The following is a 15,739-nucleotide window of genomic DNA, read 5'->3' as shown; positions in this document are numbered from 1 at the left end:
GCAACACCACGATGTTGAATAATGCTTTTTGTGCAGCCACAGGAAGTCGTGTAACTTCTCAAACTGTGCTCAATAGGGTGCATGATGCATAACTTCACTCACTGCGTCCATGGTGACGTCCAGCTTTGCAACCATGGCACCATGCAGTGCGGTAAAGATGGGCCAACAACATGCCAAATGGACCGTTCTGGATTGGCATCACATTCTCTTTACCAATGAGTGTCGCGTATGCCTTCAACCAGACAATTGTCGGAGACGTGTTTGGAGGCAACCTGGTCAGGCTGAACACCTTAGACACACTGTCCAGCTAGTGCAGCAAGGTGGAGGTTCACTGCTGTTTTGGGGTGGTATTGTGTGGGGCCGACGTATCCCACTGGTGGTCCTGGAAGGCGCCGTAGTGGCTGTACGATACGTGAATGCCATCCTCCGACCAATAGTACAACCACATCAATAGCATATTAGCAGGCATTTGTCTTCATGGATGACAATTCGTGCCCCCATCGTGCACATCTTGTGAATGAATTTCTTCAGGATAACGACATTGCTTGTGTAGAGCAGCCAGCATGTTCTCCAGACATGACCCCTATTGAACATGCATGGGATAGATTGAAAAGGGCCCTTAATGGATGACACGGCCCACCAACCACTCTGAGGGATCTACACTGAATCACCATTGCGGAGTGGGACAATCTGGACCAACAGTGCCTGGATGAACTTGTGGATAGTATGCCACAACGAATACAGGCATGCATCAGTGCAAGAGGATGAGCTACTGAGTATTAGAGGTATTGTGTATAGCAGTCTGGACCACCACCATTGAAGGTCTTACTGTATGGTTGTACAACATGCAATATGTGGTTTTCATGAGCAATGAAAAGGGCGGAAATGATGTTTATGTTGATCTCTATTCCAGTTTTCTGTACAGCTTCCATAACTCTTGGAACCAAGGTGATGCAAACATTTTTTCAATGTGTGTAATTCATAACAATACATTTTTAAAAACTGCAAAGAAAATGCGTGGAAATATACACTCATTCATTGTTTTGTTAGAATGATTTCAGTAAGCTGGCTGCAAAGAGAGAAATGGATAATTTGAGGTTACTGCCTATTCGCCTGCCCCTTCAGAAGTCTGTCTCAACTCCATCAATACTTGCCGTGCGGGACATGGTGGGTGAGGCAGTTACAGACAGTACTCCTGCAATTCCAGCGTAAGTTTTACTTTTTTTTTTATCTATGCACGACTTTTACAAAATGTTTCAATTTTTTCATGTTTCTTCTGTGCACCAATTGCCGCAATTAGGCATGATTTATGCTACAATTTGCTGCCATCTGCTACTGAGCTGTCAATATGAATTGCTTTAATATGACAGATAGCAGTTAGCTATCAAGTATGGCAAGGCATTTTGAAATAATTTTGTGAATTTTATGTCATAAACATTTGAAAATGTACAGATCTATAATAAATTTATCAGAGATGTACTATGCAGAATCTTAGATGTTTTCACTTCTGTTACTTTATGCAGTTAGAATGTGTAGTCAGGTAGCTAGTAGGGTTGACTGTCACCTCACAAATGAAAATTTAATGTGTTGAAAGTTTGATATAAAATGTGTACACACTGGCAGAACTCAAAGTTTCTCATAGTAATAATAATAATAATAATAATAATAATAATAAAACCAGACATGAATTTAAGAGGACTAACATTGTAACTTAACATTGTTGATTCTTAAATAGAAAACAGTTCAGGGGCTGAGGATAAGGATTGAAAGCAAAGTTTTTGGTTTGGATGTAAATAAGTGATTCCACTTGGAGCTATAATGAATATGTGTTTTTGTGTTGTGAAGACTTCCATGATGTGTTTCAGAGCTTTGCTAATAACTTTTTTTGCAATCTGCAAATGTTGGAGAAAGAGATGCTGACTTTGTCATGTCCAAACAAACTCTGATTCCATTAGACTGCATGACTCATGAAAATATTAATTATAGATGTGGAAGACAGTTGATTTTCTTAAATCACATCAAATTGTTAAGTACTGCATCAGCAAATGTAAATTACATTGACAGTAGACTGCTGTTGGCTGATTGCTAAAATGATAGAGGATGTGCATCTCAAGTGATGTATGTTGTAAGTCTACTTTCTATTGTAACCGGCCAGCAAAAGAATGGAAAAAAATTTAAATATCTCTGCCAGCTTTTACCCAGATATTTATGTAATTATGCTGTCACTGGGGAAGACAATTTGTTAATGAATAGATTTCAAAAATGCAAGCTGAAATTTATTTTAGAGGACTTTTCTTTATTTGTATGTTTATTTTTAAGGATCAGAACTGTGATAAATTACGACATGCATGGGATAAACCCACGCTTATTTGGTTATTGAAGTTATTTGCAATATGCTCCAGCATTTGATTTTTTTTATTGTTACTAAGCATTGGCATGAATGAATTTGCTTGGCTTTCTGCTTGAATCTCATGTTTATTGCTTACGCTACAGTGGAACTGAGAGTGAAACGGAAGAGGAACTTATGCCATCAGGAAAGCATTTAGTTACCCCACACATCAACATAGCTTTGGATGAATTCCTGACTGAGTAAGTATATTGCAGCAACCATTATTATAAAGATACAAATAATTATGTTTTGAAGCTGTTTCTTTCAGTTTGTTGTAAGTTTTCTTGTAAGAATATATGCTTATGCAATATCATTTTGTGCCTTAAAAAAACTGCACTTCCATGACTACTGCATCAGCTTAGGCTTTGTGCTGCTGGATTTTATTGTTTGTGGCAGCTTTGTGACTGCTAAATAGTAGGTTCTTTCCAACTGTGCTTTATGTCCTTCATCATATAGTCCATTTTGGCATTTTCTATGGATGAGTGTTGGTCGTAAGCTTTGAAGTAATGAAAGTTTCAGCCACTGTTGTTATTTACGGGGGCTGATATTGATTGACCATTTCAACACCTGTACATCAGTGAAGAGACTAACCATTAAGCTCTGAAAAAAGGGTTATAACAACCAAATAGCAGGTCCCAGAACACAACTGATACTATGCTGTTGCCACTAACTTGGTCAAAGGAGGAGTAGGCAGTAGGCACAGAGAAATTGGCCACAAAATATGTATCACAAAATTAAAAGTAACCATGTGAATATAACTGATATAATAAGGGTTACACACAGTCAAAAGCTGAGTGGGATGCAGGAGATGTGGGAAAGAGGTACATGATTTGAGGTATGTCAGGTTAAGAACGAAAAATACGAGGTGCATTCAAGTTCTAAGGCCTCCGATTTTTTTTCTAATTAACTACTCACCCGAAATTGATGAAACTGGCGTTACTTCTCAACGTAATCGCCCTGCAGACGTACACATTTTTCACAACGCTGATGCCATGATTCCATGGCAGCGGCGAAGGTTTTTTTAGGAGTCTGTTTTGACCACTGGAAAATCGCTGAGGCAATAGCAGCATGGCTGGTGAATGTGCGGCCACGGAGAGTGCCTTTCATTGTTGGAAAAAGCCAAAACTCACTAGGAGCCAGGTCAGGTGAGTAGGGAGCATGAGGAATCACTTCAAAGTTGTTATCATGAAGAAACTGTTGCGTAACGTTAGCTCGATGTGCGGGTGCGTTGTCTTGGTGAAACAGCACACGCGCAGCCCTTCCCGGACGTTTTTGTTGCAGTGCAGGAAGGAATTTGTTCTTCAAAACATTTTCGTACGATGCACCTGTTACCGTAGTGCCCTTTGGAACGCAATGGGTAAGGATTACGCCCTCGCTGTCCCAGAACATGGACACCATCATTTTTTCAGCACTGGCGATTATCTGAAATTTTTTTGGTGGCGGTGAATCTGTGTGCTTCCATTGAGCTGACTGGCGCTTTGTTTCTGAATTGAAAAATGGCATCCACGTCTCATCCATTGTCACAACCAACAAAAAGAAAGTCCCATTCATGCTGTCATTGCGTGTCAACATTGCTTGGCAACATGCCACACGGGCAGCCATGTGGTCATCCGTCAGCATTCGTGACACCCACCTGGATGACACTTTTCACATTTTCAGGTTGTCATGCAGGATTGTGTGCACAGAACCCACAGAAATGCCAACTCTGGAGGCGATGTGTTCAACAGTCATTCGGCGATCCCCCAATACAATTCTCTCCACTTTCTCGATCATGTCATCAGACCAGCTTGTGCGAGCCCGAGGTTGTTTCAGTTTGTTGTCACACGATGTTCTGCCTTCATTAAACCGTCGCACCCACGAACGCACTTTCGACACATCCATAACTCCATCACCACATGTCTCCTTCGTTGGTTTCACACCACGCAAATTCAGAAAACGAATGATTGCACACTGTTCAAGTAAGGAAAACGTCGCCATTTTAAGTATTTAAAACAGTTCTCATTCTCGCCGCTGGCGGTAAAATTCCATCTGCCGTACGGTGCTGCCATCTCTGGGACGTATTGACAATGAACACGGCCTCATTTTAAAACAATGCGCATGTTTCTATCTCTTTCCAGTCCGGAGAAAAAAAATCGGAGGCCTTAGAACTTGAATGCACCTTGTAGTTGGAAGCAAAGAGAACATTATAAAATGAGAAATGGAATGTATTAACTCAACATTTCGTCTACAATCAAACTTTATATTAGACCGGATTTTCTTGCCTGTCAGTTGATATGATTAACCTACAGACCTAAATGAGAACTGTCAAAATATTAAGTGTATTTAACTTTTGATTCTCAATGTCTAGATTGTAACATGATATTTATAATCAATAGTATATCTCCAATCAACAGATGTGTCAGATCATTTCATAGAATCTGTGTTGAAGATAACAATTATAGATACAGAGAGCCGAAGGCATTTACTTTTCTCCATAAGAATATTCATTATTCAGGATTGCCCATTTTCAAGAACTTGTTAGCAAAAATAATACAAAAATTAAGTACTAATAGTAGTGGAAGTTTAAAAAGATGCGAAGGGTTTATTTTTGTCTGACTCATACTGTGTAGATGAATTGCTTACAAAACTATTCTATGTAGATATCATTGATAATATCATAGGATCTAAGTTCTTTGTAACATTTGACTCATGCGCTCTTTAAGTGTGATAATGTGTACCTTATAAGTTAAAGTAGTGTGATATTTGGCTATAGTAGCCTAGGAATTATTTTGTGCTATGTAATAAGCAGAAAATTACATGAAACTTCCTGGCAGATTAAAACTGTGTGCCCGACCGAGACTCGAACTCGGGACCTTTGCAAAGGTCCCGAGTTCGAGTCTCGGTCGGGCACACAGTTTTAATCTGCCAGGAAGTTTCATATCAGCGCACACTCCGCTGCAGAGTGAAAAAAAAATCTCATTCTAGAAAATTACATGTTTGTAATAATTATTGTATTAAGCTGAAAATGAAAACATATTCCAGTATGTTTTACATGCTTGATGACCATTTCACTTAAGATCTGTGTAATGGACATTGGATTTTATTGTATCAGTTCTTACTTGAATATGTATTCTGTATTTTGAAGGTAAGAGAAAGTCCTTGGTGGAGTCTAATGTAAGAGGTAAAGCTGATAATTCGCTAAATAATTAAAGTGCTAAGACACCAATAGGTATATAAACATGACTGAGAATGTTGCCTCCTTCAGAGTTGTGAAGTACATATACGTGTAGAGCTACATTGTCCTGACTGACTGCATTGTGCCATCACTGCAGCTCTACTGGGTTGATGGGCAGTGTGGAATGGACTGGATGAGGGAAGACAGGAGGAGGGAGTGTAGGGGAAGGGTGGCTGATGGCTGGGAGGGAGAGGCAGCATGTTCATGGGATGGGAATGTTGCACCCTTCCCAAGTGAGTGAAATTAGGGGCACAATGTAGTCTGGTGGGACTGTGTTGACTGCACAGTTACAGGTGTACACTATAGCTCTGAAGAGGAATTTGCCTTACTCTTGTTCTCACTCTTGTTTATGAGCCTATTGGTGGCTTGGAGCATCAGCTGTTCAATGAGTTGTTATCTTTGTTCTGCATTTTGTTTCTCTGACATGTCTCCCATCCAAGAGGGTCTCTTTATTACAGATCTGTGAAACACACAATGTATTCAGTGTGAATATGCCCTGAGGTTGTGCAGTGTCCTGCTAAGCATACACCTGAAAATCGCAGCAATGACTTTGGTAGCTTTTTCTGCCACTTGAATCATTTTGTTTCCTTATACTGATATTGGTGCCTGAGAGCTTTGTGTTTTGATGCTGTTGTTGTTGTTGTTGTTGTTGTGGTCTTCAGTCCTGAGACTGGTTTGATGCAGCTCTCCGTGCTACTCTATCCTGTGCAAGCTTCTTCATCTCCCAGTACGTAATGCAACCTACATCCTTCTGAATCTGCTTAGTGTATTCATCTCTTGGTCTCCGCCTACGATTTTTACCCTCCACGCTGCCCTCCAATACTAAATTGGTGATCCCTTGATGCCTCAGAACATGTCCTACCAACCGATCCCTTCTTCTGGTCGAGTTGTGCCACAAACTTCTCTTCTCCCCAATCCTATTCAATACTTCCTCATTAGTTATGTGATCTACCCATCTAATCTTTGATGCTATAGCATCATATTTCATTGACTCTCAAAAGTCATCTTTGCTTAAATTTTGTATCTCTCTCAGTACCCAAATTCATTATACATATTGTCATTTTTCATTCTACACTTTGTGATTCATATTAGCTTTATAATGAGCTTCTTTTCATTATCTTGTTAGTTCCAGTTTTCATTGCTTCTTATTTTCTTACAGTGCCATTATTTCATGACTGAGAGGAGAATAACAGAATCTCTTTCAAGAATCTATTTATGAACTGTTATCTAAGCAGTTGTTTAACATTTTACAGTCAACATAATGTTATTTTGATTGTGAACTGAAATAGGTAGGGGATCAAAATGAGCTTCCATTGGACATATCTATGAGAGGAATTGGATACTCCCTTTTGGTTTTGTCTTTATTCCATTATTTATCATAATTATATGTATGTGTCAGGAGTCAAGTTATTGTATGTCATAGAATAAATTCTTATTTCACAATTGAAATGCACAGCAGTCATAATAATAATAATAATAATAAATTTAAGATGACAAACAAGTTTAGTCTGTGTCTCTAGGAGATAATAGATATGCGGTGGAGTTGCAGAAAAGTTGTTGCCAGATATAGAACAAAAATCATAAGATATCAGATCAGAATCAATCCTTCTCTTAACTTACACACACACACACACACACACACACACACACACACACACACACACACACAAACTAACTCTAGGATTGCTCTCAGATTCCTCCCAACACATAAAAGCATTGTACCAACCACCCAGGAAATGCATTTGTGGACAGAATTAATGCACAATATTATATAACTTTGTAAGTATATGCATGATGTATGTGCGCACATGCCTGCAAAAATCCTGAGACACAGAATGCTTTGGCTGTCACATCGTCTCCACATACAGACTACCAAACACACCTACCCACAGCCACATTTGGGTGTCTGTATGGTTGTGCATATCAGTATGTGTAATCACATTGTAAGAGTGGTACCTTAAAAATTATTCATATCTGTGGGCCGTCAAGTGTTTCCTTGCATCACTCATCAACCAGTTAAAGAAGATACAGTGTTTTTCCTTATTTTTATTTGTTGTTTCCATCCTAAAACCCCCAGAGATTAATTATCAGGAGTCTGAATTATTGTTGTAGCAATTCGTACCACACCCTCGTCCTTGTCTTGTTGTAGTAATCTGAATTACCTTGCACTCCTGCGTACAACTTCACCACATACTCACTTTTTTCTTGTTTTAGAATCCTGAGTTACTTTGCATCTTCAGTAACAACTCCACCATCTCCTTGCACTCTCCATTGTGGCATTTTCCTTTCACTTCCACTGATACCACAATTTTTTATTCTGGCAGCATAGGATTTTATACTGATTTTCAACCATGTTCATTAGCTTTACTGCAGTGTTCCACCATGCTGATGAATATGGCTTTTATGTATATTGCTGTTCAGGCTTAACATTAATTTACTATGATGTACATCTCCAGGGATGGCATTCTGATCATTTGGAAGGTACTGAAATTAATGTTTTCAGAATTATAAATTTATTTTACTTCCCAACAAAAACAACCAGATACAGTCCTTTTAGCTATACATGAGGCAATACAAATTAGTAATTATAATATTAAGCACTGTTAAATTTAGATATAGTAGTGGAGAGTTATTTATATTCCATTCATTTTCAGTGCAGCATATGACCATCGATCTGGAAAGAGGCGGAAACGGGGCAGTATCTTCTTTCGGAAAAAGAAGGTAATAGTATATTGAATGAAAGTCAGTATTTGTATTGCTGCTTAATATTATACTTTTTATTGTGTCTGAAATAAGTGTAATATGATCTTGCACTAAATTCTTTCTTATTCATAACCTTATCCTACACTACCACCCCCTTCTCTCTCTCTCTCTCTCTCTCTCTCTCTCACACACACTCTCTCTTTCTTTTGACTCATGCCTTTGTGTAATTTATTTATTTATATTCAATCGCTTTGCTATTTTCCCCTCAGCTTCCAGTAAAAGTACCACCAGTGTTTCACACATCATTTGTAAGTAATTCATTGACTTCTGAATAAAATTTAAGAAGGCAAAGTTCATGGAAGTCTTGTAATCAGTAGTTAAAAATGAAAATTGAGATTTCTTCAGTTTAATTAATTGTTTCGGCAGATTCCTGCAGTTACTGTACATTGAAATGTACTACTCGTAAGTTGATCAATGTGGTTATCATAGTTTCTTCTCAGTGGCCTCTTCAGTAGTGTGTCAATCTGTAGTGATAAAACTGAAAAGCTTAATGAATACTGCTCCCCAATCCTATTCAATTGGGGAGTGGTGTTTGCTCAATAATGTACATGACACTACAATATTGGTTTCACATTTTCACCCTTTCATTATCCTTAATGCCCTATTATTGGCTTGATGACCAGTTTCTCAACTTCATGAGATTAATGGCACTCAAACCAGGTCAGTGCTCACAAACAGAGTCTAGAGGCAGAATTCATCACATAATTTATAATGTTATTGAAGCAGAGTTTTTTAGAAGCTCTGTCCACCAATTAGTAGTAGTTGTAACAAGTCATCAAAACAAAATAATTATGTATGACACAAAATCCAGTCCATTTATATTTTATATGTGTATAAAGCTGAGTGCATGTGTTTATGTCTGGGATCTCCTCCCAAACCCCTGATTTGATTCCAGCTAAACTTGGCATGGGAACAGCAGGTCTCACAAGTACCAACACTATGGGGTGTATAATCTCCTAGCTCTAATACGAGCAGATGTTTGGGCAAAATGTGTTTTTTCCAGTCCATGGAGTACGGGCTGCCTTGCATGACAGTCATGTTGTGTGGGAAAAGTATTTAGCCTGTCAAATGAACCTGATATGCAGGGCAGCTTACGTGTCAGGGGCAAGGAAAAGTTTTCTGAGACTCAACAAGTATACTGTCCTGCATGATCAGTATACTCTGTTGTAGTAGTATTGTGCTGCTGTATCAATTTAATTTGCGTAGTGGCCTGTATGTCAGTGGCAAATAAATCATTTTCAAGCCCCCTAGTGTACAGTCTGCATTGCATGACAGATGTGTTTCAGTACTATCAGCCTTCTTTATTGCACTGTATTCAGAGACTGCGTGTACTGATGAGTGTGGTTGGGGGAGATGGAGAGGATTTGATGGACACAGTGAGGGGGAGGAGGGAATGGGTAGAGTGTGTGGAGGATGGGGAGACACATGAGGCAGGTAGTTCAGGGAGAGCAGAAGATATGGTCAGAGGGAGGTGGGTAGGAGGTTGTGATCAGAGAGGCGGCAGAGAAAATGGGCAAAACAAGGGGGAGGAGGAGATAGAGCAGGGATAGCAGGGCAAGATGCTAATGCTACCACAGGGAGCGTGCAGGGACTTGGTGGGGTCAGGAAAGGGCTATTAAGTGCTGTGGAGGAATGGAAAAGGGAGGGGATAGGAGTAGAGGAGGTGAAAGGACTTCAAGGTGCACTGGCAGGATAAGACGAGCATAGTACTGGAGTGGGAACAGGGAAAGGGATAGGTAGATGGTTGAGAGAGACTAGTGAAAGTTTAGGCCAGGTGGATTACGAGAATGAAGAATATGTTGTAGGGAAAGTTGCCATTGTGCATTTCAGTAACGCTGGTTTTCGTAGGAAGAATCTAGATGTTTTGGGGTGTGAAGTGATCAATTAAAGTGAACCACATTATGTTGGGTGGCATGTTGAGCAACTGGGTGGGCCAGCTGTCTCTTGGCCATATTTTAGTGTGGTCGTTCATGTGGACAGGCAGCTAGCTTGTTATCTGTAATGCTCACGTGCAAAGTGGCACAGTGTTTGCAGTATAGTTGGCAGATCACAGAGCTACTATCACAGGTGGCCCTGTCTTTGGTGGGGCGGGAGATGCATGCAACAGGACTGGAGTAGATGATAGTGGAATAAGTATCGCATCAAGGTCTGGTGCAGGGATGTGAGCCATGAAGAAAGGGGTTGAGAGCAGGTTGGAATAGGTTGGTGGAATACCAATGTGGGAGGATAGTGGGGAGGATTTTAATCATTTCAGGGCACAATGACAGGTGGTCAAAACCCTGTAAGAGAATGTGGCTTCTTGTGTTAAGGATGACCAGGTGAAGTTAATGTGGGAGAAGGTGTCAAGTTTCTGTAGGTCTCTGGATAAGGTGTCCTAGTCCTCTGTCCATATCACAAAGAAATCATCAGTGAATTTAAAACAGGTGAGAAGTTTGGGATTCCAGGTGGTTGGAAACAATTCCTCTAGGTGACCCGTGAATAGTCTTTTTGTTGTGCGTATCTGCGACTCAGCATCTCCACTATATGGTGTGTAGCAACTGTTCTTCTCATAATACTGTTACATTCCCTCCTGGATTTTCCATTGTTTGATTTTAAAAAATATTTCTGTGGTCGTTTGTTACATGATCACAAATGTAAAAAATTCTCGAAAGTCTTGGAATTTCTGAAAATGATATCTTGCAAACTGTGATAACTGGCAAAAAATCATAGAGATTCTCAATTTCATGATGAGTGAACTGTCTATATACAAAATTAAGTTTGTACGGAACCCTCAAGGTGCTAGTCGTACTTGCACCCGGACAGTTTTTTATTCTAGCTATTCTTCACCCTACTTTCAGGATCATGGCAACTCTGTTTCTCTGAGTGACTATAGTTTCACTTGCATATGTTACCTCTTGCTGAACCACTGTCTTCTAGTGTTTTAATTTTGTTTTGATTGGTAGATATTTTTATTGTATGTAGCCGTATTAGTTTTGGAGCCTTTATAATTTTATTGGTTCTTTCTTACCAGGCAGGGTCTTCATTCAAGGTGTATGCCATAATTTCTCCTTGCTATTTAAATTGTTTCATATATTTATTTTTCTGTTATCTATTATTACTTAGTTTATTACTAGTGGGCCTGTTACCATCATGTCAGTCTTTTATAATGATATCTGGAGTCCAATTTTTTGTGTCAACTCATTTGATTTCTGGCTTCTTGTATGTTATTAGCTAGTAATGCTAAATTGTCTGTGACTTCTAGCAATTTAAATTTGTTTGATCTTTTATGGTTCCAATTTGTTTTATCTTTAATGGTTCCAGTTTGTTTTTTCTTAGGATTTTCTTTGTAACAATGTCTCGGGGAGTACTCCAGAACAGTTGAAGAGTAGTTGTAATTGACTGTCATCCTGTCTTAATCCTGTGATAATCGTAAATGGCTCAGATAGTTCTCTGAATTGATAATCTCAAAGACTGATATTACTAATGTTTTTGTGGCAACTGGTAATATCATGTGCTTGCAAAAACCTGTGCATTTTTGCCTTATTTATGCACAGAAATAATGCTGGTGCACTAAATTTGAGTTTCCTTAGAGATTACAGATACTACATCACTTAAGCACTTAAAGTTTGAAAATGTGCTTCTGATGGTCCCATGTTTTAATCTTACTCTGTACAGTCTTTAGAAATTTTGGAAGGTCTGGCTAAAATGACAAGAACCCCAAAGAATTAATAGTGAACATAAGGGTTTTAAGGTCCTGTTTTGTATCAGACAGGTGCATGCCCATGAACTGAAAGATTTCTGTTATCGTCTTCTCATTGTTAAGTACAGAAGTTAGGATTTTCATGATGTCTGAAATAAGCAGCAGTACACTGAATGAGTTTATCTTGTAAGGTTTCTTCTTGCCGCTTCTCCCCACAAGGGAGTCTCTAGCAAGACTTCTACTTTCATTCTGTATATTCTTGTAGTAGCCAAATTTCATGCCACAGTATGTTTTCACTGACTGTTCTGGGAATACCAAATTGTGGAAGTGATTATTTCATTCTGTTCTAGGGATCTCTATTGCTGAAACTTAGATTGTCTGTTGTAAAATCATTTATCGTCTGATGTGTTCAAGTTGCTTTGATAATTTACTTCTCCTTTAGCATAATAAAACATTTAAAACTGTCATTTGTGTTAATAGGACAAAACGAAGAAAGTTCCCCATCAGTGGGTTTCAGCGTGTTATGGATCTGCACATGCCTGTGATTGGTGCTCCAAACCTGTCACAAACAAACCGGCACTATACTGCGAGAGTAAGTACATCATCAGATTCACAATAGAACAATATATTTTATAACATTGTAATTGAAGAGAGTGTGTCTTATAATTTTATTTTATGTAGTAATAATTATGAATCCGTGACAACAATGGTGTTAAAACAAGCATTTACAGTATAATGATGCCTGCTAGCCCCTTATCATGTTTGGCATTGGTATATTCTTTAGTTGAGTAGGCTACTGGTACATCTTTAACTGTCAACTGAAATGTCCTGTGTCTATAGTTTGCCACTGCTGTTGTTTTGAATAAAGTTTATTAGCAACGGTGGTCAAAGACTTCTAGTATAAAAAGCCACCCTCATTCTGCTAGTGGCCTTATCAAAGAGGACTGAGAAGAGGGTAGACATACAGAACACTTCCTTAACCTTACGGCAAAAGATGGAAGAATGAGCAACAATCAACAGCTTGAGAATGCAGAAGTCATTTGGTATCACTGAATTCAAGACACTTAATGTGTATCCAAAGGAAATGTGGCCAGTAAGTGAAAACATTTCGTGATGATGTCTCCATTCCCAAAAGATTCCAGATTTTTCCTCCATTTGAATCTCCAACAAAGGAATACCAATAGGAACATGGCTTTGCAAAAAATAGTGAAAGAGTAAAGCTTTATGAAGTGGAGCATGAAGTGTCAGAAGACTGGTGATGGTGGGGAAGCCAGAAAATGGAAATTCAAAGACCCCTCTAGATGATAGGCGTCAGTGACGGGAATGGAAAGAATGAAATATTCTCCATAAAATTTCTGATCGATTATTGTCTATTATATTTTATCTTATCTGCAATGCAGCAATATGACAAGGAAGTGTACTCTCACCAGCGCTTTTTAGTAGTCAGGGAGAACAACACCACAAGGAAAGTTCATCAAGAGTCAGCAGCAGGTGAATGAAAATCATAACATATGTAGGTGATATCATGACTTGAGGAGACAATGAGCAGAAACTGGAAGACCAGCTTCATGTTTGGCAGAAGGTAATTGAAGATACACATGTGGAAGTAAGCTTAAGAAAATGTGAGGTAACAAAAATCAGCAGGGAAAATGAAAAAATGAAGGATATAAGTTGTGTTGGAAACATTATTAAAGAAACAGATGCTTTTGAACATTCATGAAGTAAGCTAACAAGGGAGGAAAACATCAAGGAAGAAACTTTGGAGAGGATAGAAAAATGCTCAAAAGTTGATTATTGTGTATCGGACATAATTAAAATACGTGTCAAAGCAAAGATAATTTTATACAGATCACATTATCAACAAGTTTTGACCTATGGATCGGAAGACCATATGGGCAGACCAGAACAAAGTGGCGAGACCAGTTAGAGGATTGAGTGAATCTCAGTGTACTACAGTGGGAGGAAATGCTGAACGATAGACTGTGAGATAAGACGACAGCAGAAAAAGAAGGCAGACGCAGGTGAAGTGATCCTTGTTTCAGAAATAAACTGCTTTCTACTGTATATACAGGATGATGACCAGTTTCGCGATATCAGATCACATCCTGAAGTGTACATCTACAAGATAGGAAACGTGTTGTTGTTGTGGTGGTGGTATGTACAGTTGCCCAAACTCTTTGCCTTTACAAATGTCTGCTTGTGTCTGTGTATGTGCGGATGGATATGTGTGTGTGTGTGTGTGTGTGTGTGTGTGTGTGTGTGTGTGTGTGTGTGTGTGTGTGTGTGTGCGAGTGTACACCTGTCTTTTTTCCCCCTAAGGTAAGCCTTTCTGCTCCCGGGATTGGAATGACTCCTTACCCTCTCCCTTAAAACCCACATCCTTTCAGCTTTCCCTCTCCTTCCCTCTTTCCTGACGAAGCAACCGTTGGTTGCGAAAGCTTGAATTTTGTGTGTATGTTTGTATTTGTTTTTTTGTGTGTCTATCGACATGCAAGCGCTTTCGCTTGGTAAGTCACATCATCTTTGTTTTTAGATAAATTTTTCCACGTGGAATGTTTCCCTCTGTATATATGTCTGCTTGTGTCTGTATATGTGTGGATGGATATGTGTGTGTGTGTGCGAGTGTATACCCGTCCTTTTTTCCCCCTAAGGTAAGCCTTTCTGCTCCCGGGACTGGAATGACTCCTTACCCTCTCCCTTAAAACCCACATCCTTTCGTCTTTCCCTCTCCTTCCCTCTTTCCTGATGAGGCAACAGTTTGTTGCGAAAGCTTGAATTTTGTGTGTATGTTTGTGTTCGTTTGTGTGTCTGTCGACCTGCCACCACTTTCATTTGGTAAGTCACATCATCTTTGTTTTTAGGTATGAATATAATAGAGAGAAACATTCCACGTGGGAAAAATATATTTAAAAAGAAAGATGATGAGACTTACCAAACAAAAGCGCTGGCAGGTCGATAGACACACAAACATACACACAAAATTCTAGCTTTCGCAACCAACGGTTGCCTCGTCAGGAAAGAGGGAAGGAGAAGGAAAGACAAAAGGATATGGGTTTTAAGGGAGAGGGTAAGGAGTCATTCCAATCCCGGGAGCGGAAAGACTTACCTTAGGGGGAAAAAAGGACAGGTATACACTTGCGCACACACACACACATCCATCCACGCATACAGAGACACAAGCAGACATTTGTAAAGGCAAAGAGTTTGGGCAGAGATGTCAGTCGGGACGGAAGTACAGAGGCAAAGATGATGTTGAAAGACAGGTGAGGTATGAGCGGCGGCAGATTGAAATTAGAAATTAGCGGAGATTGAGGCCTGGCGGATAGCGAGAAGAGAGGATATGCTGAAGGACAAGTTCCCATCTCCGGAGTTCTGACAGGTTGGTGTTAGTGGGAAGTATCCAGATAACCCGGACGGTGTAACACTGTGCCAAGATGTGCTGGCCGTGCACCAAGGCATGTTTAGCCACAGGGTGATCCTCATTACCAACAAACACTGTCTGCCTGTGTCCATTCATGCGAATGGACAGTTTGTTGCTGGTCATTCCCACATAGAACGCTTCACAGTGTAGGCAGGTCAGTTGGTAAATCACGTGGGTGCTTTCACACGTGGCTCTGCCTTTGATCGATAACACCTTCCGGGTTACAGGACTGGAATAGGTGGTGGTGGGAGGGTGCATGGGACAGGTTTTACA

The 15,739-nt window shown here is 39.7% G+C and overlaps 1 protein-coding gene across 1 annotated transcript in view; it reads left to right on the top strand.

Moving 5' to 3' along the window:
- The window catches only part of LOC126191481 (rho guanine nucleotide exchange factor 18), a 640,188-nt gene that overhangs the window by 348,142 nt on the left and 276,307 nt on the right, over window positions 1–15,739 (top strand). The window contains exons 8-11 of the mRNA XM_049932364.1: window positions 1,051–1,208; window positions 2,494–2,589; window positions 8,258–8,324; window positions 12,526–12,637. Coding sequence (XP_049788321.1) covers window positions 1,051–1,208; window positions 2,494–2,589; window positions 8,258–8,324; window positions 12,526–12,637 — 433 coding nt within the window. The remainder of the gene's footprint in view (window positions 1–1,050; window positions 1,209–2,493; window positions 2,590–8,257; window positions 8,325–12,525; window positions 12,638–15,739) is intronic.

This window comes from Schistocerca cancellata, chromosome 6 (genome assembly GCF_023864275.1).
Source record: "Schistocerca cancellata isolate TAMUIC-IGC-003103 chromosome 6, iqSchCanc2.1, whole genome shotgun sequence".
In the NCBI taxonomy this organism is placed as follows: Eukaryota; Metazoa; Arthropoda; class Insecta; order Orthoptera; family Acrididae; genus Schistocerca; species Schistocerca cancellata.
This window is presented reverse-complemented; position numbering and strand designations above follow the sequence as displayed.